Source organism: Macaca fascicularis, chromosome 9 (genome assembly GCF_037993035.2).
Source record: "Macaca fascicularis isolate 582-1 chromosome 9, T2T-MFA8v1.1".
NCBI lineage: Eukaryota > Metazoa > Chordata > Mammalia > Primates > Cercopithecidae > Macaca > Macaca fascicularis.
Window position 1 is genome coordinate 114,189,579 of NC_088383.1, and position 27,640 is coordinate 114,217,218.

The 27,640-nt window shown below is 41.5% G+C and overlaps 1 protein-coding gene across 3 annotated transcripts in view; it reads left to right on the forward strand.

Annotated features, from left to right (window-relative positions):
• Nucleotides 1–27,640, forward strand: part of SORCS3 (sortilin related VPS10 domain containing receptor 3) — a 621,240-nt gene that overhangs the window by 488,401 nt on the left and 105,199 nt on the right. For all 3 annotated transcript variants that reach the window (XM_005566376.4, XM_074000806.1, XM_045361488.3), the window contains exons 8-12: nucleotides 314–403; nucleotides 8,587–8,766; nucleotides 18,140–18,286; nucleotides 19,852–19,954; nucleotides 25,229–25,305. In XM_005566376.4, the coding sequence (XP_005566433.1) occupies nucleotides 314–403; nucleotides 8,587–8,766; nucleotides 18,140–18,286; nucleotides 19,852–19,954; nucleotides 25,229–25,305 (597 nt within the window). The remainder of the gene's footprint in view (nucleotides 1–313; nucleotides 404–8,586; nucleotides 8,767–18,139; nucleotides 18,287–19,851; nucleotides 19,955–25,228; nucleotides 25,306–27,640) is intronic.

A 27,640-nucleotide genomic window follows, 5' to 3' on the forward strand; every position in this document is an offset into this window, starting at 1 on the left:
TCTGCTTTTAGTTGAAAATACTTACTAGGTATGTACCGTGTGCAGAGCACAGTGACCAAATGGAGTCAGTCCCTGTTCTGAGGGAGAATCTCTCAGTGGGAAAGATTGTTGTAATTGCCCACCTGTGATCTAAGTACCATGCAATGAGAGCAGCTCAGAGTGCCATGGGATTAGAGACCCAAAGCCAGCAAGGAATATTCTCTAAAAGGTAATTACAAACCCATTGTGGTTGTCAATAGGAGAGCTAATACTTTCCAACTTGTGCATGATCTGTGGCCTCATCTGATCTCTTTGTGTTTTCCCCACAATCTAGGTAACAACTGGTGGAAGAGCCAGCTACTACGTGTCTTATCGAAGAGAGGCCTTTGCTCAGATAAAGCTGCCTAAGTACTCGTTGCCAAAGGTACTGCATGCACCACCAGCAGTCCTGGGTCCCTCCAGGCAAAGGGAGGGTTGGAGAGGCTGCCTTGTTGGGCAACTGGGAGGTTTGATCTGTTTGGAAGGACTGTTGGCATTTAGACTCACTCACCGCCAAGTCGTTTAGCCTCCCTTAATGGTGCACAACCTGGATTCTGTATTCCTGTCTCAGCTGGGTACCAGCCAAGAGCTTTGATTTCCTGTAACTCAAAGGTCTGGTATAACCTTGGGTCATTTCCCAGGGGCAGTAATGAAAGGAACACTAGCTTTGGAATCTCCTCGGAGGGGCTCTCCCTTTTGCAAAGGGCTTTATCACCAAATAGAAGGCCAAACTCAGGCAGGAGGACAGATGCTATATGAGTGTGCATAAAAGTGCACAGATAAGTCTGGTGGTTTTCTTGCTTCTTTCTACATTTTAAGGCTAAACAGAAATGTATTGCCTATGTTTCTACTCCCCCTACCACCATGAGTAATTAAAACGGGGTAAACTAATAGAATGTTAATATCAAATGTTGGCATTTTAATGTTTGATTTAACTCTTCTATTGAAAAATCATAAAGCTTACTTTGGGGACCCCATTCCTTGTGAACATTGGCTTCTGGAGGGAGATGGACCTTAGAACCTCATTGTGAAAATGGACAGGTTATAATTGCATCACTGAATGAAGCTGCAAAGCAGAAAAATCTCAGGCAGCACGCGTATCAAGTGCAATGTTGCAAAGACTTGGGTCTCTAAGCTGGTGCTAAGGAACGTATTATGAAAAGTTAAATGAGGACAGAGGTGGAGGAATTATGGCCTGAGAAAGTGGATAATTTCCTACCCCCAGTTGCTATTATTCATTCATTAATTTATGCATGCATGTATTCATTCATTTATTCTTTTATGCATCCGTTCAACTATTCTTTCTCCATTTAACTTTTACTCTGTGAACTAAACTCTATGAATAGAGTAGTGAATAAGATACAAATAGTCCCTGCCTTCATGGATATTATGTTCTGGAAAAAAAAGACACTGAATAAGCAATGATAGGTATGAGAGTGTTATACACATTCAAGGGCCATCTTGGCATACAAGGTGGTTTTAGTTAACTATGGGAAGGGAGGGCAGTTTCCTAGAAAAAGTGGTGTTTAAGTTGATACAAGAAAAATAAAGGAGTCAATTCTGCAAACAAAGATGGGGAGAAGATGATAGAAGATACATGCATAGGCCCGATTTTAAGAGACAACACACTTCATTCAACAAACTAAAAAGCCATCTTGAGAGACTGGGTTGCAGAGAGGCTGGTAAGGTCAGTAGAGATCACTTTAAGTAGCTTCAAGGGCCATGGGAACCAATTTCTTATTTTCTCTACCCTCTTTCTGATTAGCTTTATGGGACCATTGTGTAGTATTGTGTTTGCAGGATGTACCCATCAGATGTTCTAAACCCAAACAGGAAAGAGGTATTCCAGCTTGGATAAGGTTAGAAAGGGGAAATTCACAGTTATGCTCTTTCTAAAGGAGAATGCCTATTACACTAACCTGACAGTCTCCCATGTTTCTAAGCCTAGGAAATGAGTTTAGAGAACTTTCCAAGCCATCTCCCTGAAGTAGGGATTATTTTATCTCTGTATGTGTGCACATTTTATGTATTTTTAACCTTCTCAGGAAAACAAACCATTCACTCCCCTGGACAGTGTGGCTGCAGGTGGGGACAAATGAGGCCCTGAATTGATCACAACCCTAGAACACTCCGTTAATGATTAGCAACTCCGAGGCAATTTATTGTGGTGGAATGCCATCCGCTCAGTCCCTTTTATAGAACCTCATCCAGAGCAGCTTCTCATTAATATGAGGGCTGCTGTGAAAATAGCTGGATGGTTATCGATCCCCTTTATTAGCCAGTGCTGGCCCAGGTTTTCATAGTCAAAACTGAAGAGGTGGGGACAGAGAGGGTGGAGGGAGATTGGTTCTTTCCATTGTTTAAGAATGGAAATGGCTTTTAAGCAAGTCGTTGCTGTTCCATGCAGTGCCGTGGATGCTTTTAGGTGGTTTGCTTAGAAACAAAGGCATGAAGAGCTCCCTGTCGTCATTGCCCTCGCAGCTCTGCTCCCAGCTTACATGTTCAGAATGTGCTCTCCTGGGGTACTCCATAGCTCTGGAGTGTTTGGCAGAGAATGAAATGAGCACCATTAACAATAAACAGGGTTATTAGGAGCCGCAGCCTTGTGCTGAGCCCTCCATAACTCAGTCCCTGGGCATCAGGTTGGTGCTGTCAGTCCAATAGGCATGAAAAGCAGACAGCAGCAGAGGGCATGGGGCAGGTGATAGGGAGCAGGTAACCTAGGAAAAGACAGGTGAGCTTATGAGCAGAAACCCTGAGCTTTCATTCCAGCTCTACCGCTTACTTATCCATGAGCCCGGGTCTTCACATCTGTGAAATGGGGATACTATTGTTTGACAAAGTTGTGAGGATTTAATGAATGGCTCATTGTTAGTCAAATGTAAAGCGCTCAACAAATCTAAGGAACAGTTTTGATTTGGGGGCAATTAATACTAAGGCTCTTAACCTGTCCTACATGGAGATCAGTGTTCATAATGGGATCGCATCCCAGACTGACCTTGGAATCAATATTGCCTTAAACCCTCACTTTACCACTCTGAGCCTGATATACCCTCTTTTGTCTCTTAGATTCTAGACTTATTCTTAACTTACTACTCTAATAAATTGTTTCTTCAAGAGAAAAGATTTTTGTTTCTTTCCGTATAGGATTCAGGTTGGAAGTAAAAATGTTGATCTTTGCCTGAGCCCTGTGCTCCTGGAAAACAGCCAAGGTTAAGAAACTGCACCCTTTTGTGTTTGGGAAATGGCTTATTGCAGACCCCCTCTCTGCATGAGACTTGATAAGACTCAGATGTCTGCCTTGTTTACCTATAATAGGACCGGATTCCCTTTCTTTTTCTCATAAATGATTTGCTAAAATGTTGTCCTTCTGGCCAATCTGGACAAAATGCCTGCTAATTTGACTTACTCAAACTTAAAACTAACTTTTCCCCTTCCTCAAGCCCCTGAACTTTGACCCACTCTTGAGCTTGTGTAAGCAGTGGTAGCTGAAGCAAACATGGCAATGAGGAACAGCCCCGCTTCGCAGCCCTTCTGAGAATCAGCCGACCCCGAAGAAAATTTCCTGTTCAATTGCTCAGTCATGCCACCTGCACACCCTACTTTTCAAGCCCAATTATTTCTAGTCTTCTTTTACTTTCCCCCATAAAAGTAATTCTTTTCTGTCTTTACTTCAAGATGCTTACAGGTATTGCAAGTCTTTTCAAATAAAATCTCTTCTTACCTAAGTCTGGGTCCATTTTTTATTTGACAGTAGAATATGGTTAATTCCGTTTTGAATAATAAAAGAGAGGAAAGGGAAATATGTCTTAGAAAATTCATTATAATGGTAATGACAATGATATTAACCTTTTGTTTCCTCAGTTTTTACATTTCCCCAAATACTGATTTATCCTTCACTGCTGTGTCATGGCCACACTTCTTAAAGAGTTATCTGTAATTCTAATCTCTTTTCTCATTTCCTATTTGCTCTTCAACCTACTGCTGTATATTCTCTGCCTTTACATCCGTCTATCCACTATTTCACTAAAAATCCCTAGCCATTGCTACCGTGGCCACCTGCATGCCAAATCAAATAGATGCCTCTACATCTTTATTGATTTTCACCATTCTGGAACATTTAACACTGATGAAAATAATCCATACTTGATACTCTTCTCTTTCATAGTTTTTTTTTTAATGAGCTTTTTTTTTTTTTTTTTTTTTTTGGTAGATCCCCTTCTTACCACTCTCTAAATGTTGGTGTTCCTAAGTTCTTCTTGTATTCTGCATGGTTCCTGGGTGACTTCATCCCTCACTCTTTTTCAATATTGGTGACTCCTGTATCTACAACCCCAGCCCATATCTCTCCATTGAGCTCTAGACCGCATAACCAACTGCCTATTTGATGTAGATCCTCTTAAAGATATCCCATTTAACCAAGGTCGGAAACTAAGCTTCTAGTCTGCACTTTATAGTCCTTATATCCCATTTTTCTCCTGTGTTTACTTATATACTCCATTTATTTTTCAATAATCTTTTGTTGGATGTCTACCATGTGCCAGATACTCTGGTGAGTATTAGAGATAAAGTGATACATCAGAGAACATAGTTTATGCTCTTTGGGATCTTATAATCTAATGAAAGAGACAGACATCAAACAAATAATTACATAAGAGACTAATTATAATTGTAGTGAATTCTATAAAGGAAAAGAGGAGTTTCATAAGGCACGTATCTAAGGCATTATGTATTTGTCCTACTCCCTTCTCCCCCTGTAGATTTTGCCTCCTTACTATCTCACCAGTCTATCTCCTGGAGACCTCATGGAGAACCGGCTTCCTTGGTTCAGGCCCTCCTGAGTTATTATCTGGACTGTTGCTGTGACCTTTTAAGCCTTTCTCCCTGCCTCTAGCATTGCCCCTCTCAAGGCCCCTCTTCACAATGCTTCCACAATTAATTCGATCATGCAAGGATCCCCGTCCTCTCTAACTAAATCTCTCTATATATCAATTCTAATCATGTCTTTCTCTTGCTTAAAATCTTGTGATAATTTTGTGCTATTCTTTGGGCAAAAGTTAGGTGTGCCATATTACCCCTTACGATGTAGCCACTGTCTGCCTCACCTCCTTCAGAGGAAAACTGCTTTTATGTGATACAGATTCCCACACATTTCATTGATTATTCCATCCTGATTGTCACCTGTAAGCGTTTGTACTCCAGTCACCATTTCTAGCACCTCTATCATAGCACTTAGTCAAGTTTGAGAAAGGCCGCTAGAGTAGGTGATGTCTCCACCATTAGAGGACAACTTCTTTAGGGCAGGTTTTACTTTTTCTCTATTTCCATTGTCTGACACATGGCAGATGCTTAATAACACGGTATTTATATAATAAATAAAGTTACATGGGGCCCAGATTATACGAAAATGCTTCAATAACAATGAAGTATTTTCACCATTGTTCACCTAAGAAGTCACAGGTTTTAGTTTTCAAAAGCAATCATAACTCTCCCAAATTATTGTCTTGGCAGAGCAGACAGGGAATGTTATTTATAATTGCTTTCCAAATATAAATATGTATGTGATTATGTCTGATGCTTTTCAGGTTCCAAGTTTAGTAAAGTCCCAGTCTAAATTTAGTCTTATTGCATTTTCCCTCCTTGGATTTCTCTCTTTAGCACCAAATTTTTCCCTGCATGTTCTCAGGACCAACAAGTAAGGCAAGGACACACGCTATGGAGCTAGACTGAGGTAACTCAGTTCAAGAAATAAGCTTCATTATTGTTCAGGTCTCTATTGGACCAATTTTAGCTAATTATACTTTTCTTTTTCTTGAAGACTGAATGTTCTAGTTATTGTTGGTTGACCGCATTCAACCATAGAGACCTATTTAGACAGAGGTTATGTATTTCAGAGTGTTTCAAAGAGTGATTCCCTGGACTTAGATGCACCAGAATCACCTGGAGGGCTTGTTCAGATGGAAGAATCTAAGGGTCTACTCCAGATATACTGAATTATAATCTCAGGTAGTGACCAGGATTAGAGACAGCCAGGTTTTCTGTATGTACATTTTAGGTTAATGTTCTCAGCACAAGTCTGCATGCTTTTAAGATTGCTAGGTCATTTTGATGCACACCAAAGTTATATCCCCCACTGATACAGTGTTTAAAAGTTAGCTTCTTGATTAAGATTAGGTTTAAATTAAGATTAGGTTGTAGGTTTATATCTTAGTAATGTCATTTATTAGCTTTGGCAAATTAAGGAATTCTCAAACAGGTATGTCAGAATTCTGGAAATCAGAGAGCAGTCTTACTCCAGAGCCTGGAGCACTTGTTCACCAGGTGACACAGCCCCAGGACTGCATTAACCTAATGTGCACTCACAGCGAACCTGGCTGCCTCTAATCCTGACCATGCCCTGGTGTTTTAAGTTGTTCTTTTCCCATTTCTTTTACATTAGTTTAGTCTAAAATAACTTAGCTCATTCATTTTTATGACCAAAACATCTGGGAAAAACCAGGCATTTCTATTGCATTTTTAACAGGGTAAGTGAATTTAATTCGTATTTCCTGCAGCTGCGATTTCCCCTCCTACTGGGTTCTTGGGCATTCATTCCACACCAACACAACACGATTTCCTCACATGGTTTTTAAGAGTAAGCTTTTTTTTCCATTTTCAAGCAGCTCAGCAGGAACCTGTAATTCTACAAGGTGTGTAAGCACAAATGAGCAAGTGAGGTCTTAGTCAAGGTGACCTAGAGAGTTCAAGGCCAGGGGCTGAGATTTGACAAAGAATCTTCAATAAAAAGATCCAGAACTTGCTTTTCTACTTCTCTCACCTCCAGGTTGCCCAAATCAAATGGGTTTACTCCTTTGTAAATCGTCTTGGAGGAACTCTCTGTGGTGCTGACATTACAGACATTGCTGTTTCTTTTTACTTGAAAAGGTTTCTAGGAAAGGTTGGTCAAACACAGTAAAGGCTAGACCCTGCCTGATTATTAAGTTACAGTCAGCTCCAATCCCCCATCATCCTTTTACCAGTGCTTTCCACCACAGCAACAAGGTTGCCTTTCCTTCTGCTGTCTATTACTCTTTGGCATGTACACCAGTATGTTTATGCAGTTTTTAGCTACTTCCATTTTTGGCAAAGGATTATCCATGTCCTCCTGACTGTGTCAGTTCTCTAGGTAAGGGCTTAAATTTGTGATAATATTTGTACAGTGCCTACCTACACAGGCAAACTGACTTTTATAAATTATTTTGTATTGTAAACTACTAGATTTGATTTTAGAAATGATCCAGACAGAGCAAGACCCTGTATGTAAAATTTTTTTAATTAAAAAAATTAAAATGATCCAGTCCAGGATTAAAACTAAATGATGTCAGGGACCAGGAAGTTAACATCAGTATGTAAGTGGCAGACCATAAGAACATATGGAGATAGAGGGCTGAGACCCTAACTCGGGGTCCTGACTCCATCTGAAAGACCACAGACTCTGGTTTTCAGTACAGAATATGGCCAAGCTAAACATTTGTGATTCATATTTACTTCATGAGTCATTAGTTTGAAATCTCTAATCTAGAGGTTATGTATCCGATGACTGGAAACCATCCATTAGGTTAGAGTCAGACCACAGAGGTTCAAAACCTGGTTCTGCCATTCGATAGCCATATAATCTGAAATAGATTGGTAAGCTTCTGTGTGCCTGAGTTTGCTCTTCAGTAAAATGGAAATAATCATACCACTCCCCTCACAAAATTATTTTCATTTTTAATAGAAAAAATACATTTAGATGGCTTAGAATAGTGCCCGAAGAGATGTTTTTCTTGGTAGCCCAACCTCTTCACTAGGTGAGAAAATTGAAGTTCAGAGAGACTGACACATTCAGCATCATGCGGCTTACTTATAGCAGTGCTTATATTTTGACCCAGAACATTAAATTCCAGGTTGAGTATCCTTTTCTCTATATCAGTGATCTTCAATATAATTTTATTGGCAGCAGAACCTCTCTTACCTTTTACTCCTAAAATATTACACAGAACTCCAGTGTATACAGCAGATGCAAGTGGTTCTGCTCTGATTGAAACAGGATTGCAGGTCTAGAGCTCCACTCATTGGTTATACCTCCATGCCACATTTCTTGCAATCCTCATGACTCTGAAGATTCTAAAGAAAAGTGTGTAAACCACCATACTACAGAATTTAAAAACATGAGTGAATATCTAATGACAAGATAGGCTGTGTCTTCATTGCATGCGTGAGCTTCCTTGGGCAAGGGTGTCTGTCTCTGTTGGCACTAACTCTTAAATTTTAGGTATAACAATAAAAAATGAAAGTAGATGAATCCTTGGAAGCCATGGGAAATGATATCAACCAAAGCCCCTAACACCCATTTTGCTGTCACTTAGCAAGGAACAGAAATCATGAAGCTCATAATTTATAGCCTTGGTTCAACATGGAATTGTTTAACATTGCCTATAACTCAAGCTTTTTCTCAGCAGTTTCATAAGTCATAGTAATTGCTTGGCATCCCAATGGGCAGAGAGATATGGAGATCTGCTGCCTTTTAAGCCTTCCATCTTCTTTCAGGACATGCACATCATCAGTACAGACGAGAACCAAGTATTTGCAGCAGTCCAAGAATGGAACCAGAACGACACGTACAACCTCTACATCTCAGACACGCGTGGGATTTACTTCACTCTGGCCATGGAGAACATCAAGAGCAGCAGAGGTCTAATGGGGAACATCATTATCGAATTGTATGAGGTATGTAGCCAAAATTGTCCTTCCCTTGGACCTATCTTTTTCCTGAATTTTAATGGTATAAACACAAGCGCTGGAGTTCTGGGTTCAGATTCCAGCTGTACCACTTAGCAATTGTATGACTTTGGGCAAGGGACTTAACTTCTATATGCCTCAATTCTAGTAACATAGAGATAAAATATTTACCTAAGGAGATTATTGTGAGATGAGAGATGACGGATGTAATGCATCTAGTATAGTGACTGACTCAACAAAGTTAGTATTCCTGTATGTATAAACAATTGATTACTAGACAGAAATTAAGGTACTTGGCATAGGTGATTTTTTCAGTAGCTTTGTAAACTCTGTGTTGCTTTTGTGGACCCTTGAGTGGAGGGAATAGTGCTATTTATGTGCCTTAAATTACTTGGAAAGTCCTGTTTTGTGAACAAATTTTATAGGAAAATAAAAGTGAATATCAGTGGTGGGAATGAGAGTTTTTCTAAGATGCCACCAGATGCCAACATCTGTGCAGGGTAAAAAACTGGTTTTGACAGGAGTGTGTCACTTATATTGAGCTTGTTAAAAAGTGTGATAACTAGTTAAAGAGTAATTAGGAAACCAAGTGACTCCATGTAGTAACTGTAGTGAGAAAGAGAGAAAAAAATAAACTACTTTCAGTGACCTAAAAGATGTGGTACCTTTTATAGTGGCACTGTGTGACCTTTGACAGTCCTAGATCCAATGAAGGAATTTGACTGGCCACCTGGATATGAAGGATTGAGTTGAGCAATGAAGGCGTGTCTCATTATCCAGTATTCACTAGTAACCAGTGGCCACACCCATACAGACTGTGATGGTTGAGGTCATTCATAGAAAGACATACGTTGTCTATTCTGGGTGGTGGCCTTGGAGCTGGGTGAGCTGTTCCCTTGTGGGTTTTCCTTTTGAGGAGTAGAAGTGGCTACATGCATGGGCTTCTGCTTTACAGTGGTCTCCTCTGAGCAGTGCCTGTCAAAGTCCCAGCAGCCCTAAATTGGTATCTAAGTTGGCTATTCAGTTACTGAGTGATATGGTTTGGTTCTGTGTCCCTACCCAAATCCCATTTCAAATTGTAGTCCCCACGTGTTGAGGGAGGGACCTGGTGGGAGGTGATTGGATCATAGGGATGGTTTTCACATGCTGTTCTCATGATAGTGAGTGAGTTCTCACAAAAGCTAATGGTTTTAAAGTGTGGAACTTCCTCGCTCCCTCTCTCTCTCTTGCCACTATATAAGACATACCTTGCTTCCCCCTTGCCTTCCATTGTGGTTGTATGTTTCCTGAGAGGTTCCCAGCCATGCAGAACTGTGAGTCAATTAAACCTCTTTTCTTCATAAATTACCCAGTCTCGTAGTATCGTTATAGTAGTGCGAGAACCGACTAATACACTGAGAGGAGTAGAAATATTTAAGATTGCACCTGTCCTGTTAGGCAGAGAGATGATAACATAAAGGCATGGGACAAATGAATGTACATTTTAAAACAAGGAGTGAATGTCATTGCGCAGAAAACAAAATCAGTAGAAATACCCTGATTTCCTAGAGAGTAACTGACAAGTGCTGAAGTAATTCCCTTAAACAACAAGGTCCCAGTTTGGGAAATGTTCCAGATTTTTTTATGGAAGTGTGGAGACTAGTAGAGATGACTAAGGGGAGTAAATACCTTTGGGAAGCTTACATTTCTATGCCTCTAATCATACTAGGAGGCAGAAATACACCTTTGTTATTGGACAATAAGTCACATCTTGTGGGAGGGTTTGAATTAATGTTCCCAGGACTGAGGCCATTCCAAGTTCGTGTTTGTACAAGTAAAGCCATAGAGATAAGACTGTGATTCATGTCTCTGTGATCAGACCCAAATAGGGGAGGGTGGGCATCGCTGCAGATGACCTTGCAGTCAAGAAATTCTGGTGTCTCTGATCCTCTTGGTACAGTGGATGAGTTTGCCACTATGCTGCTCTTATTCTAAGAAGGGGTGCCTGAAACTCCTTGGTCATTTACAACAGTGCAACACTGTGATATGGGATGAAGCATGAATCAAAATGAAGAATGTGCCCAGATACATGCAATTTGTTTTCTTTCCACAGAAGTTCGTCTTGTGTTTTCAGTCTTACTGAAGAAAAAAAAAATGCATGGTGTCATTGCATCTATAGAGAAGACATAACAGACAGGGCAACTCAAAAAAAAAAAAAAACCAGCTTTCTTGATCTTGTTTTCCATTCAATTTTAGCAGGATTGATTGCATCCTTGCTTTGTGTTCAAGCCCATGAGGAAGGTGGGAGAGTTATGACTTATTTTTACCTTCAGAGAGTTTGCAATCTAGTTTGTTGGGTTTTGAGGGGGTCAGTAAACAAAGTTCCTTATGTACCTGGCCAATGCTGGAACCGATTAGGACAGCAACAAAGGGCAAGACAAATGGATATCAAACACAGCTTTATTGCTTTCAAAAATTATGCACAAGGAAGTGGGATTGATAATACCGTACCCCAGAATTGAATTCATCCATTCAGTCCCAGGCAGGAATGATAAATCAAAGACTGTCTTATAGAAGCCTGTTCCTATGACACTGCAGCATTGATGTACAAAGGATGTGATCTTTGCAGGCAGATCCCTAAAAGAAGGGCAGGGGTATGGGGATGATCTGTGCACATGCAGTTCTTTTTCTCAGTGTTACCACTCTGACCATCAGGACTTTTGCTCTGGGGAGGAAATAGTGAAGAAGTGGGAGACATTCCAAACATAGGAATGGAATGAGCCAAGGACTGAATGGATGGTGCTGATTTGTGAGAAAGTAAGCTAGACAGGCTAATTGTGTGGAATAGATGCTTGTCAGGGACAAGAATGAGGGCTGGATAAGTAGCTGAATTTCAGATTCTAGAAAACATGTAGTATCAAGTGAATACATTGGAACCTGACATTATCTAGACTGTGACCATACTGAAGATTTTTAGAGGTTAATGCTGTTTTGCACCTGGAGATACATTCTGTTTTTTGGAGATAAAGCTCAATTTAATTGGTCTCTAGGGGTCATTAGAATTTAACCTTCTTTACTGGAAATTCTCACAGAAACTGTGATTATGTACCATATGGCCAGTTAGCAAAGAGACTACAACTTTTCTGGACTCCGAGTACCCATGAGTAGTGCAACTGAGAAAACCAGTAAGGTTTCACATTCAATTCAGCTAAATTAGCACACTTTTATGGAGTGTATTTTGTTTGATGATATTAGGACTGGTACATGAGATTCATAATTACTGGAATGATACAAGTGACTCTGTTGGGTAATTATCACAGTCTAACTTGTATTAGAAGTTTGATTCTACCAGGTTATGGAGTCACAAAGGGATAATTCTAACTTGAGGAATTTGGAGAGACTTATAGATGACTTTGGCTTAATTATAGACAAATTGTTGGAAATAAGAAGAGAACCAGAGTCGAATGAGTAGGGATCCTATTTTATGAATGTTGAGTGACTTTGTAGAGCAGTGGGGATGGAGATTGTAAATATACTGCTAAAAAGCTTGACTGAAGATTCAGGCATTTATTCTATGGGCTAGTAAGTGTTTGTCTTTTTTCCCCTCATATTTGCATACCCAGAAACTATTTGCACGTGTGATGTACTCCTCTGTGCCAGGTTAATTTGTAACTTTATATTAGAATAGGACATTACACCTGTTTCCCCTTGACTCAAAGGTTCAGAGATGTCTTTAGGTAATTTTCAGGTAACAGGTGACTTGGGCTGACCTTCACCACTTAAGCCACAGGTATATCACTCCATCTTCTGCATGGACCTCTGAAGCCTCTTCTTGATAACGGAGAGGAGACAAAGAAAACAAGAACTTATTTGGGAATTCACCTTGCAAGTCTTGGCACTGAAATATCCTTGAACCAATGGAGATCAACCCCACGGAACTCCCCCAAAATCTAACAAGGCTGAGATAATTTCCTTTTCAAATCTGTTGGAGTTGTCTCCTGCTGTAGAGAGATTCTCCTGCTTGTTCTTTCTCAAATTCCTGCTTCAAAGTACAATATTGTCATGACTATAATTACATAATTAGGGGAGAAAATAACACTTGAAGGCCAAATAAAAATCGATCTCTTCTTTGAGGTGGTGTCAAGCCGACTCCTTCAAAACAAGGCTGGTATTGACAGTGAATGTAGCCTATTGTGTGTGCTTACCATTATTCTCATAACACTCTTTTCATGTAGAGCTCTATTGCACTGTCTTCACATCCCCAGCTATAAACTACATTTCTTTTTAATTACTCTCCCTAATAAATCAAGAAACAAATATTCTTTCCAACACCCACAGTTATACTGTGGCAACATTCTCTGAGGTGCCGGTGTGATACATTTTCTTCAGTGCTCTCCTGGATATTTTGCATCTAACTTAAAACTCCTTACAATAATAACCACGGCATACTTGGCAATGCCCTAGACCGGCACTGTCAAATAAATACATAAGGTGAGCTACATACACACTTCCACATTTTTGCTTCCCACATTTTAAAAAGTAAAAAACAACAGACAAAATTCATTGTAATAATATTTTTTATTTAAACAAAGTATCTAAAATGTCATTTCACTATACATTCAATGTAAACAATTATTTAGTTATTTTATATTTTTTCCCTATTAATTTTCATAATAAGTCTGCAAAATCCTGGATATATTTTACATGTCTCATGAATCTCAATTTATATGCTAAATTTTCACCAGAAATACTTGATCGGTATTTAACATTTCGTAAATTTACAGTAAGAAAAGAAGATTCACGTACCCAAGTTATTCTCAACAAACTTAAAAGTTTGCCAGTAACTGAATTGGATATCAGTTCTTCAAATTTCTATTGGTTAAAATGAAATAAAATTAAAAATTAGTTTCTTTGTCCCCCTAGCCACATTTCAAGTAGCCATATGTGGTCAGTAGCTACTGTTTTGGATTGCACAATCATAAACAACTTACATATTTTTTTCTTATTTATCTGTCACAATATCACATTCTTCATTGTGCCTGTGAGATTACAGAGATGCGGAGAATTTAGTGGCTTGGCTCCGATCACACAGCTAGTGGTACTGCATTTCAAGAAATCCGTCTGCTTGACAAACCACTTAGGCTTTCTCATTATTCTTTTTTTTTTTTTTTTGCATTTTTTATGGTGGTATAATTTATGTTTAGTAAAATTTACCCTTTTAGTATACAGTTCTGTGAGTTTTGATTTGCGCATTCTGCTGTGTAAATGTGTGCACAAATCACAATCAAGACATAGAACAGTTCCATTACCCCAAATATTCCCTTATTGCCCTTTTGTAGTCCACCCTTCTCTACCCCAAAGTCACTGACAAACACACACCTGACTTCTCTTTGTCTTTAGTTTTGCCTTTTCTAGAGGGTGAGTAAATGGAATTATACAGTAGGTAACCTTTTCAGTCTGACTTTTTTCCGCTTAGAATAATGCATTTGAGATTCACCCACGTTGTGGAATACATCAGTTCCTCCTGTTTCTGAGCAGCATTCTATTGTGTGGATGTGACAGAGGTTGTTTTTCAGTCACCAGCTGAAGACCGTTTAGGTTACTTTTTAAAATTTTGCGTGATTATGAATAAAATTTCTATAAACATTCTCATGACCATAAATTTTTATTTCTCATGGGTAAATACTTAGGAGTAGGATTGCTGAGTTGAATGTAAGTATATGTTTATAAGAAGCTACCAAATTTTTCCAAAAGTGGCCGTGGGATTTTGCATTTCCACTAGCAAGGTACGAGAGTAGCAGTTGCTTCACATCTTCACCAACACTTGCTTCGTTTCAGAGGAAGAGAGAAAGAGAGAGGGGGAGAGAGAGAGAGAGTGTGTGTGTGTGTGTGTGTCTGTGTGTGTGTGTGTGTGTGTGTGTGTCTGTGTATAGCTGTTCCGATAGGGATTTAGTGGTAACTCATTGTGGGTGCAATTTGCTTTTCTTCAGTGACTAAATAACTGGACCCAGTATACCTGGATGGATAAAATGAAACTTCCAGGCTGGGCGCGGTGGCTCACGCCTGTAATCCCAGCACTTTGGGAGGCCAAGGTGGGTGAATCACGAGGTCAGGAGTTCGAGACCAACCTGGCCAACATGGTGAAACCCCTTCTCTACTAAAAATACAAAAAAATAACTGGGCGTAGTGACGGTCACCTGTAATCCCAGCTGCTCAGGAGACTGAGGCAGGAGGATCGCCTGAACCCAGGAGGCAGAGGTTGCAGTGAGCTGAGATGATGCCACTGCACTCTAGCCCAGGTGAAAGAGTGAAACACCATCTGAAAGAAAAAAAGAAAAAAGAAACTTCCCAGCCAGTCTCAGTACTCTGGTCTCTTTGACCATCTTATTGATGTTTCCTTGCCTTTCCTCTCCCTAGAGCCTGTCGTCTTCTCTCTGCTTTATCATGACTTTCAGTTACCCTTATTGGGCCAGAAGGACAGCTGCTTACAGACTCCACAGGGACTTTTTTCCCTGAACCAACCTTCCTCAGCCCCTCACCACAGGTGGGACTCTAGGGACAGCCCAAGGCAGATCATGGTAATTGCGTTTTTCAGCAAAGCCCTGGCTTCTTTGTCCTGAGGTCTCTAGGAGGTGACCAACAGATGACCATGCCACCTGGACCCAGCATTCCGCCAAGGGGCCTGCTGTCAGTTTCCCTCTGTACTCAAATTGATTCCCAGAGGGAAAGTGGGCCACACATGCTGGACACCTTGTATTGTCCTCTTCTGCGGGCACCATCACAGGCTGGTACCCTTCCCCCCGGACTGCTGAAATAATCAGCAGTAGCCAAACATCTGATTTCAAACAACAGTGGGAGGAAGTATGTTTAAAGTTAATTCACTGCTCTGTACCTCCTTGGATGAAGACAAGTAAAAATGCATGTCTCATTCTCCAATTCCTTTACATTGCATTTAGTGAGGGTAAGTAGTCTTTCATAATACTTTTGTCTTAGAAGTATATGTGTACATACAAGTGTACACATTCATGCATATATGGGTATGAATCCACTGGGTTGCAACATAAATGTATTTCTTACTTGGATTGCAGTCAAAAAGTAAAAACTGTTGGCTTAGGACACACAAAAGCCAAGTACCCTTCAAACTTACAGTCCGTTTATACAAGACATGAAGCCAAAAAGCGATTCAGTAATAACGTAAGGGCTTTGAACTATCCAAACACAAGTGGGAAATGTTCCGTTTCTTGCAGGCAGGAAGGAGATTGCTGCAGCATTATGTACAACTGCAGGAGAAACACCTTCAGAGCTGCAAGTGGGTTCCCTGGGAGTCTGTCCTTGCTACATCTTTTTAGTCCCCATTCTGCTGGTTTTGTTCTCAGAATATGTGGGGCACACAGAAAATACCTGTCCAAGTGGTGGTGTACTCAGTGGGAAAACATGGTAATGGTAATGGTAATGATTGTTTAATTTGTTAACCTGCTCACCCGGAAGATCACAAGAGGTTGCTGAGTGGCTAGAATTCTTTCTGTGATGCGTTGAGCTGGGGGCATCAGAGGGGGCCACAGTAGCTCCCCGGGAAAAACTGAACCAGGGCCAAGGTGTCTGAGTCTGATCCAAATATTTTCATCGAGGAAGTGGATAGCAAGGCCCTGGGTATATGTGGGAGAGGGTAACTGGTTTAGGGGAGTGAGTTCTCTGGAATCATTAGCTGGTGGTCTAACAGAAAAGGCATCAGCTCTGTGGCTAAACAGAACACTGAAAAGCCTCCATCGGGTAGAAGGTTCTAGAGAATCTCAGATTCCATTCTTTGTGAGGAATGACTAGTGTTCAGGTTTAGGAGATGCACCTTCGCAGTTGGTTTTAAAGACTGAGATGATCTGAGGGGCTCATAGCTCCCAGATGAGCATTTGAGATGCCGTCCTTCCTGAAATGGCCCTGACTTTAAGCCGTTAGGGCAGGGAGGGGGTCTCTAGCGAGGGCATGGCTCAGGCATTATGCCCTCCCCTACCTTGGTTTCTCCGCTTACCTACCCACTGTTCCAGGTAGGAATCTAATCAATTCTATTGTTGGCCCTTTGTCAAATTCCCCTGGTGGTGTCCTTCCAGATAATTCTATTCTCCTCCTGACATTCTCTGTCCACTTGTTTGTTTATTCTTATTTGGTCCAACATTCTCTTTCAAGGCCAATCAGGTTACTTAAAAAAAGAAAAGAAGACTTTTTATTTCATCAATTAAATTATGTCATTTGAAAAAAAAAAAAAAGCCTCACTTCTGTGAAACTCTTGGCCTTTTCTCCCATTGCCATTCTCTCCGAAGTGAGTAAACCTCAGTTAACCATGATACTGGAAGAATGTGGGATAAATCCAATTAAAACTTAAAAGATATCTGAGTATCACCCACAAAACCTGCCATTGAACCTATTGTTTATATATATTCAAACTAATTGAATTGTCTTTAGCAACATGCTATTTGCTATTTGCCTTTGAAACATGCTATAACTTCTATGGAAAAAAGAGTTAAGGGTATCTTTCTTTGATGCAGGACGTTGTCATTCTAAATATCTGCTTTTCTTGCCCATCATGTAGAATATAAGGAACAAAAGTTTGAGTAGAATTTGTACTTACTCTAGAACCCTTCTGGTGATAAATCTCCTTTAATCCTCTGGCTGCTTGTTTTGTGGTGATGCTCTTTTCCTATCAAAATATCAAAGGCTTGCAAATCTCAAAACATGGGAACACTGGTGAGTGCTTTACATAGTCTCAGGGATCCTTTGCCAGCCAATTGGGACAAAGAAAAGGAAGAAGGCTTATTCCACCAATTTCGAAGCGACCATTGGCTGAGTCCCACAGAGGATGTGGGATTTATCCAAAGTCACACAGTGAGCTAGTGGCATGGAAAGAGACAGATGCCAGGCCTCCAAGCTGGATCATCTGCCCCAGGATATATTCCTTACTACTAATCACAGTGCCTCAGCTTCCACCGTTAGGGAATACCCATCTATGGGCCTCCCCTGAGCAGAAACACATTATTTGCTAGAAGGGGTAACTCCTTCGGTTCTTGTCAGCCACTCCCACCTCAGAGGGAATGTTAATAGTTAATTAAAGATAAAGTCCTATGGAACAAAGTACAGAGACGAGCAAAGTGGGAAAAAGCAGATGGGTAAGCATAGAAAGGGACATCTAGGGGGGTGACAAAAGGTTCAGAGATGAACTTTTTAAACATTTTTCAGAGACCACATGGCATTCAATGTTTCCTATCATGTTCCTTCTTTTCCTGCTTGGAACCCCAACATGCCATGGGAGGTTCTGGGCCTTCTCTAAGGACTTCTCCAAGACCACAGGCATGTTGGCCCAGCATGGTTCTCCATCTCTTACCTTTTTTCCTAGGTAGCAGGTATCAAAGGGATATTTCTGGCAAACAAGAAGGTGGACGACCAGGTGAAGACATACATCACTTACAACAAAGGCAGGGATTGGCGCCTGCTGCAAGCTCCAGATGTGGACCTGAGAGGAAGCCCGGTGCACTGCCTGCTGGTCAGTCACTCGGCCTCATGGGAAGTTCACAGGGCAGGCTGGCCACCTGGGGAAGCTGTGTCAAGGGTTTTCTTTCATCAGAGGGTCTTAGGAACTCAGGTGGTGCAGTGCAGTAATTTTCTAAAACTTGCAGGGCATTGGTCCGTGGACTCAGACTGCAGCACCAGTTGAATTATGCAGGCATTTACTGAGGATCTACTATGTGCTCCATCTCGTAGTAAGGCAAAGAAACATATAAGAGAAGGAGCCTGTGCCCAAGGGTCCCAGGCACAGATCAGTAGTAGTAATACATCTATTAACTGACACTGACATGATGCATTGTGTTTTGGTAAATTCTTGCTAGATGTTGAGGCAAACAAAAGTTGCTTTGAGATTCCGGTGGGGGGAGGGGTTAGGCTGGAATGTCCATTTCGAGGATTCCTATTGTATGGAATATTGGGGTAGGCACCATGGAAGACATGATGTGTGAGATGGTTTCTCTGGCTCCAGGTGCTTCTGCTCTGTGTGAGGAGGCAAGACGGTTCATTAACAATAAAATCCACAACGCTCAGTGCCCTCTGAATAAGGACCTCTGTAAGAAACAATTTTAAGGTCCCAGAAATGGTTAGTTTCTTCTGAGCAAAAAGTTACCTCTTGCCACTTATTCGAAAAGATTTATTAACCACTTATCATATTCTAGACCCTATGTTAAAAATTGGGACTACAGTGGTAAATATGGCAAATGGCACCCTTTCCCTTTGTAATTTTCAGCCTTATTCCATATAATTTTTGCTTAGGGTACTAGGAGGGTCAGAGATAAATGCCTGCTTACCTCTAGGAACTGGTCACAGCATGATATTTTTTCCCTCAAACCTTACCCATGGATTCATCTTATTTTAATCTGATTTTCTCTTTCTTTCTATTTCTTCATCTTATTTGTATTTATTGTACAGAATATGTCTCTGTAAATCCCCAAGCCCTTTTAAGAACACTCCAATGGGGATAGATGAATAAATAAGTGAATAAATAGAGAACACAGACTTATATAGGTTTTAGATGATGGCTTCAAATATTTTAAGTAAAATTATAAATAGGAGCAAAATACATAAAACAGAGACGGAGACAATCTGGCTGAAGAAGGTGGAGGGCCTGGCCTAGTTCACATAGCTTCCCCTCTTCACTCCTCCCGGAGGGCCCTTAGAGCTCCAAGAAGCAGAATCGATGGTCAAGATCAGAAATGCAAGAATGTTAGTGTCATCCTGGTAGAAGCAATGGTCAAGGAGGCTTCATAAAGCCAGCCATGAACTGGACCTTGGATAGGTTGGGTGAGGAAGAGAGGGAAAGGCATACGATTCAAGTTAGGGGGCAGAGGCAGGAGGGCGTTTATGGAAGGTACTCAGTGGAGCTTCTAATCTGAGCATGCCAGCTGTCTCAGGTGTGGATGTCTTCTGCCCAAAACTGTGTGACTCACCATCCAATGCCTTGCTATTTCTGGGAGCTGAACATAGGGAAGCCCATCTCTAGTGGGGCAGGGGTACAGGTGTCTGGAATTTCCTAGAATGAAACTATTTCCTTCTCCATTTTAGCCCTTCTGTTCCTTACATCTGCACCTGCAGCTCTCTGAAAATCCATATTCCTCAGGAAGAATCTCTAGCAAGGAGACAGCCCCAGGACTTGTGGTGGCTACAGGTAAGGAAAACGTTCCCTGGGCTTCTTCCGTACTGAGAGTATCTAGAATAAATGTGTCACCTATTTTTGGATCTTGGACTCACCGCATCAGATGAAAGCTATGGGCACTCTCCCCAGAAAATATGCAGGATTCCCCAAAACCCATCCAAGAACCTAAGATGCAAAGAGCTCCAGGCATTTGTAATTCCTAAGTTCATGCATCTTACCCGGGGACACAGAGCAGTCCCCTGTGCTTAGCAAGAGGCCAGAGTTTCTCTCAAAGTAAACTGACCAATCAGAATGGTTGTTTATAATAGGAATCCACACTTTAAGAAAACATGATAGATGAACTTCCTAGCTCACCAAATATAAGTTGGGGTTGTTTTCTCTTTACACAGATGATTCTTTACAAAGGGTTCCATCCCAGCGCTGTTTTTAATCAGGAGGTCTCTGGTGCATGTAAAGGCTTGTTTACACATGATTAACCACTTGGCTGAGAGCCTGAGGGCAAAGGGCAGAAAAACTTAAGGTTGTATTGTTGGAATCACTGTCCACTGAGCATCAATCGGAAATGAAGATAAAGCAACTCCGAGATGAAAGCTGAAGTCTCGGCAGAGTGTGCTCTGATTAGCATGCACTGCATTTCCATACACCTTTTCAGGAATACATTGATGGCATAAAGCAAGGCAGCCTGCTGATCTTAGAAGTTAGAGCTCTGGTGTTGGTCAGCTTATTTTTCTAATGAAAGCAGATAAATTCACAGTGACTTTTGGAGCTGGTACATTCTGTTTTCTCTCATCAACCCAAAGCTCTGGTCCCTGGAGTTCCTACTCTCTAGGCATGGCTTCCTTGTCCAAGCCTCCAACTGTGTGAGCTTTTACATACCACCAGTGACCAACCACTCTCATCGGACTGACAGCTGGCATAGCCTTCTAGCATTTCAGTCAACTCCTGTCGACCCCAGATGGTTGGGAGCAACTATGCTTAACACCACTGGCTTCAGGGAGCCCAGGCTGGGGAGAGATGAGGGCAGGCCCTGTTGCTATTCCCCTGGCTGGAGGAGTGATCCTCAAACTCTGCAATCCATGTGGATTGGTCTTCCCAACTCAAGGGCTGCTGGACCCTATGCCTCTCCTCAAGACCTACAGGAGGCCCAGGGCTGAACTGGAAGCTACATCAAAAAGTAGGGATGAATAATAAAAGTTAGTATTATCTGAATGTTTAGTGTGTAGCCAGGTATTGTTCTTTGTGGCTTGACCACTCTGAACTTCAGTGTTTTCATTGGCAAAGTGGGCATAATAGTACCAGAATAATATAATTGCAGGATATAATTAAGCAATGAATTTAAAATGCTTAGAACAATGACCAGGCGCAGTGGCTTATGCCTGTAATTCCAGCACTTTGGGAGGCCAAGGCAGGAGGATCACCTGAACAGGAGTTCGAGACTAGCCTGGCCAACATGGTGAAACCCTGTCTCTACTAAAAATACAAAAATTAGCCAGGTGTGGTGGCGCATGCCTGTAGTCCCAGCTACTAGGGAGGCTAAGGCAGGAGAATCACTTGAACCCAGGAGGTGGAGGTTACAGTGAGCCAAGATGGTACCACTGCATTCCAGCCTGGGTGACACAGTGAGACTCTGGCTCAATAAATAAGAAATAAATAAGTAGAATGCTTAGAACAGTGCCTGGGACATATTGAATACTTAGTACATGTCACTTATCATCATCATTAATATTATAGAAGTTAAAACTCTTCTTCTTACATCAGAAGAATATAATGTGCTCATCTCCTTCAACAGAATCCATAAATCCTGTGCATACACTAGGCACACAGAGAAACTCAGGAACCTTGTCCTCCTGCTTTCCAGGCTGAGCCCTGACACTTACTAGGTTTGTGCATTTGGCTTAGTTTTTAACCTCTGAGCTTCATTTTTCTCATCTGTAAAACTGGAATGTTTTCTACCTTGTGGGGGTGTTGTAAAAATTGGAGATGGAAGTGTGTGTCTAAAGATCCAGCAGAGTGCTCAGACCATCATAAGGTAGAATTAATGGTAGTTGTTCTTACCTGTGACCAGCATATTGCTTCTCAATTAGTACTTTGTAAATTAGCGAACACAAAGACATTAAAGATTTATTTTTGAATTTTTTTGTCCATATGTATCAGAATTGCTAATTCCTTTTTATCTCCCCCTGTAATTCTTGAGGCTTTTTGCCATGCCCTGGATTTTTGGGAGAGATATAACTCAGCTGATGAGATTCTGATGAAAAACCAGGGCTGAGTCACTGGTGCATGCTTCTTCATACCCAGCTTCTCCTTACCCTGCTTGCTCTGGTCACCCTGGGAGGTTATTTGCCATCAGGAAGATAACTATGAAGTCAGCTAATTTTACCTTCAGTGGCCTGCATGGAGCCTGCCTCTGCAGGGTCCTTTCCCACATCTGTGCCTTCCACCTTCCTTCAGGTGTCAGCCACCCTGGGCTCTCTCCACTTCCACTGCTGACTCCCTTTCCCCACCTTGAACTGAGATGTGGTCTCAGGTAAGCTGCGTGGGTAAAGTATAGCCTGAGATTCATCTCTAACTCCTGTTGAGGACATCTCCGAAGGCAGATGGAATTCCAGTATGGAGAGTTTGGCAATTGCCTTTTGCAAGAGAAACACTGGGGTTCCTAATATCCTTAACACAGTGGTTTCAAGCTAGTATTAAAGACCTCACATCCTCACAGTGCCTTACAGCATGCAAAGCACTTTCCTTGCCTTGATTGCACAACTGCACAATAATGTAGAAATGGAGATTACTATCCTCCTCAATTTAGAGATGAAGAGACTGTGGGCAGGTGGAAACAGGTGTCTTGTTCCAGCCCACTCTCCCTCTGATTCCACCTCTAGTGCTCTGTTCTGTAGCCATTCAGCCAGACCTATCTCTGAGCCCCTTTCCGTGCCAGGTCCACAGCTAACCAGACTCTCTGCTAGGCTTCCTGTAAACTCTGAATGTTTGCACCCTCCTGTTTTTCCTTCTGTGGCAACCCTCCTCCCGCCCCTGTCCCTGCAGGGGCACATTGATTGAACACTGTCAGCTTCCTCCCCCACTGAGCCTGTAGCTACCCCGTATGGGCAGCAGATCCCTCTGGCATCAGTGGTGGTAAGAGAAGCATTGCTAGCCCTCAGAGGACTTCAAAATTCTCTCCCTCTTATTTTTTTCAAAAATATTTAAGGAGCAGAGAAGGATAGCACTGGGAGGAAATGAGGGTAAAAGGAAGTTGTTTAAAGCTTCCAAAAGGGGCATGGGCCCTCCGTGAGAAGAGATCCCAGTTCTTCTTCTTCTCCATCTCACTCCCACTCCTCTCTCATCATACCACTCAAGGGGGCAACAGCTGCATCCCCTTCTTCCAACGTGGTTGGAAGTCACTAGCTGAGCGCCAATTCCACTTCAGCCAGCAAGGTTCATTTTTCAAATCCTCCTTCTCTGACAACATAACTCAAGCTCTTCCTATCAGAAATCACCCACAGAGTCACCTAGGAACTGTGCATGTTCAAAGATCAACTCCTCCTGGGTACATCTTTTCTGTCCGTTCATCTGGAAACCAACTTTCTGATCTCTGTGATCAGTAGCATTTTCTTTCAGGGGTCTTTTCAATTGACAGACGATATTTCCACAAATAGAGTTCACTGTGAGCCTTGGGTTCTTACCACCATAAGGCCCCCAAAATCCATCTAGTCGAGCTTTGAAAGAGAGGTTGAAGATGTTGACAGAACCAGCTTCTAAGGAAGGTGAGGGATGATAAACTAGATTCTTAGAAGCCATGCCAGGGATGGAAGATACACAGCTCTGGAGCAACTGTGCTCCTGCCTCCCTCTCTCTCTGTCACCCTTGGTAGACATCTATTGATCACCATCACATTCTATTCTGTTGAAACCAACGAATCCTTCTTAACACAATGCTCCAGGTTAGCACAACCACCAAGCAACTTGGGTTGATATTCTCCTCCCCATTCCCCTTTACTTTCCTCACCTGTGTCTTCTAAAACCTGTATCTGGGGAGTTGAATCCAAAATTCTAGGCAGAACTCGATGGATATACTCACGAAGCCTCTCCCTACTCCTCTCACACCTACTGCCTGAACCCTGAACCCTGAGCCCAGGGGTTATTTTTGGAAACTTGAGTCTCAAAACAAGTTGGCTTTCTGTGTGCTCCCTGATGCTGATGGGAGCTTGACAAGCTGTAGCCTGGCTTTAATTTCTCATCTTGAAGCATTAAATGTCAGGAACTCAATTAACATTTTCATTATTGCATTTTTGTTGTGCTCCTATTTAGGCTACAGATGTGTGGGAGCTAACATTCTCTTCCTGCTATTTAAAAAAAAATATATCAGCCAATATCATAAACTCTTACATGTTTAGGGTTCCTTCCTGGTTGTCAGAACCTCCTCAAGTGCACGTCAATGTTGGAACATGATCCAATCATTTTTCCCATTCATTCATTCCACAATTACTTATTGAGCACTATTAGGTTGGGGGCATTTTTTTAGGCTCTGAGAAGAGGACTGCCCATTGGGAAAACTAAATCAATATAGATGGACTGGAAAAGCTTGACCACTTTGTTTTTAATAAGCATAGCCACAAGGTGATGGAGTGCCAGGGGAAGAAAAAGAAGGGTAGAGAGAAGAGGAGAGTGTGAAAGGATGGAAGCAGCAAGTGTGGTCGGTCTAGGCATAAGCCAGGTGACTTCTTTTCCTGCCATGTTTGATGGCCATGGTATGCTGAGTGTGGTCATCTTCTTCTGGGCACTGTATAATTTAGGTTACATAGTCTGTGCCATTGGGTCACTCAACTGCCTGGCACTCAAAGGACATGTTGACAAGTTGCAAACACACAGACACACAGTTATGCACACACACACACACACACACACACACACACACACCAGTTTTTCTCAGGCTCCTATGCTCAGTTTCTCCATATGTGTCTACTCTTCCAGTCTTTGCTTCCTTCAGGGAACACCTGTCAGGAGCAATGTAAGAGATTATTGGTATACAGAGTGAATAATTGAAGAGAACTGAACTAATCGATATTCAGTCTTTGACTCATGTCATTGAATGATGCACTTCTGTCATACTATTTAAATGTTCTCCCATATTGGGTTTTTCTTCCTGCTGGGCTTCTGATATGACACCAAGAAAGAAACTACACAAATTAGCTGTAAATATTACTTAGAAAACCTTTACTCTCTGCTCCCCCAGCCCTAAGCACACTTAATTGGTAAACTCCTGACAATCTCAAATGATCTGCTTATGTTTCAGGCAACATTGGCCCGGAGCTCTCATATACTGATATTGGTGTGTTCATCTCCTCCGATGGGGGCAACACATGGAGACAGGTAACTGGGCGAATTGAGAAAAAGGGAGGAGGCATTTAGAGTAAGTTCTACCAGTCTCTCTCTCCGTCCTGTAGATTCTCATCTCATTATGACTTTGTAGTTTCAAAACACTTGAAGCAGCTGTTCAGTTTGGTCAATTTGGCTGGCAGGTTAGAGGGGTAATGGGGTAAAATGAGAAGGGCATTGGGCAGGGAATAGGAGGAACTGGAATTTTCCCAGTTCACTTATTCTCTCCTTCAGCCATATGTATGAAACAGGTCCAGATGCTAAGTACTGTGCTGGTTGCTGGGGATACAACTGATAAAACTGTTTTTATCATTAGTGTGCCAAGAGCTCTTGGCAAGCTGTTCTCTTCACCTTTGGGGATGTGTTTCTGTATCTACAAAATGCAAAGATTAGAACATTAAAACTGACAAAGCCATGGAAGTCAGTGGTTGTTTAAGTATTGTGTAGACTGTCTCGAGTAAGTATGAAACAGCTTAATAGATATATGACTGCATGAAACGTTAATTCAGTTTTACAAACACTTACAGCAATGCTGTCCAATAGAATGTTCAGCGATGATGGAAAAGTTCTGTATCTGTGCTTGCCCATGCGGCTATGGAGCACTTGAAATGTGACTACTATGTCAGAGGAACTTAATTTTTAATTTTATTTATTTTAATTAATTTAAATTTAAATACTCTCTTGTGGCTACTATATTGGACAAATAGATTTATACAATGTCAACTAGGTGTCAGGCTCCAGGAGGCAATTGAATAATTTGAGTCCCTTTCCTTAAAAAGCTCAAAATTAAATAGAAGAAATGGGTTCATAACCAACTAACTATAGTTCAGGGTGATAGTATTTTAGTGGCATTATTAGCACACAGAGAAAAGAGAGGAATACATCCTGCTGGAAAAACCAGGAAAGACATCATAAGGAGGAGTGACATTTTACTAAGTCTTAAAAGTGAGACAGTTTCTCCATGGAGAAGACAAGAGAAGGACGCTGAATATCTTGATGGTAAAGGTAGAGTCACCATATGAACTCTAGTTAGATAATTTCCTGTTTGGATCCCTTAGTGAAGATTGTCATCACCACCACCATCATCATCCCCATTTCCACCCATGTCAGCACGACCAGCATTGTAAAGATTACCAAGTACCTATGAGACAAAAGCAACTATGTCAAGTACTGCAAGGCACACAGTCAAGAATAAGGTTCCTACCCACAAGGTCATAATCAGGTGACTGGGGAACAGATACATAAATAAGATCATACCCTTCAAAATGCAAAAATAACCTATTATGAGAGCCAAAGGACGGTGGAAGCTGGAATACAAACTCATCTGGTACAAAATATCCTCATAGACAAACCATTTCTGGAGGTCTCTCTACCTCAAGAAGTAGCTCACCTGACCATTGTTGTCAATACTTTTTCTTTCCTCCTTTCTTAAACAGCTAAGGAATCCACTTTCTCACTCCAGTGCTAGACAGGGCAAAAATGAGCAGTGGCCAGATGGTAAAATCAAGAGGAAAGGATGAGGATAACTTCTCCCTACTCCCCAGTGCCTCCTCCTGTGTTCCTCATTCTTAGGCTTCAACCCAGCAGTTCCATTATGTGGCTTATCACAGAGCCATCCTTTAAGCTCTGGAGAGAAAAGCCTAGCATTGCAGACTCAGAGTCTATGTTTATATCTGGAATATAAGTGAATCACCCTTAGGTCCTTTGTGCATTGAGGCTCGTCATAAATAGGGACATTTTTCTTTTCTTTGAAGATAAATATGAAAAGAAAAAGAGGTTTAGGACTGAGAAACTACTTTTTCTCTCTAAGGTTCCCTGGGGCATATATATAGGAGACCCCATTCCTCTTACCCATTCCCCCTTTAAATCTGTCTGTACCTCCTTATCCTCTTATAGCCCTCTTCACTTAACCCACCATCCCAACTTCTCCATCTAGGCTGCATAAACCACCATCAATGGTTAAGTGCTGTAGGAATTCTCCAAGCATACTTTCCCCTAGAAGATCTAAAGTTGAGATTAGTTCTCTGCTGGAGAAATAGTTTTCCTGTTGAAGGTTGAAGATTTAAAAGTCATATCTCGTATAAGCATTGATAGATGTGAGCTTAGGTCTGAAGTTCTCTTGACTCAGAACCTTGTATTGCAGTTAGTGCTTAGAAAATGCCTGTGGTTAGATGGAGGGATGGATGGATGGATGGAACACTGAATAAGTGAATGAATGAGTGAATGGATGGATAAGTAACAGACAAATAGATGAAATAAAGAATGAATAACTTTAGGTCCCTGGACATACTGTGTTCCAATGACTACTTAGAGTAGGGACTTATAGACA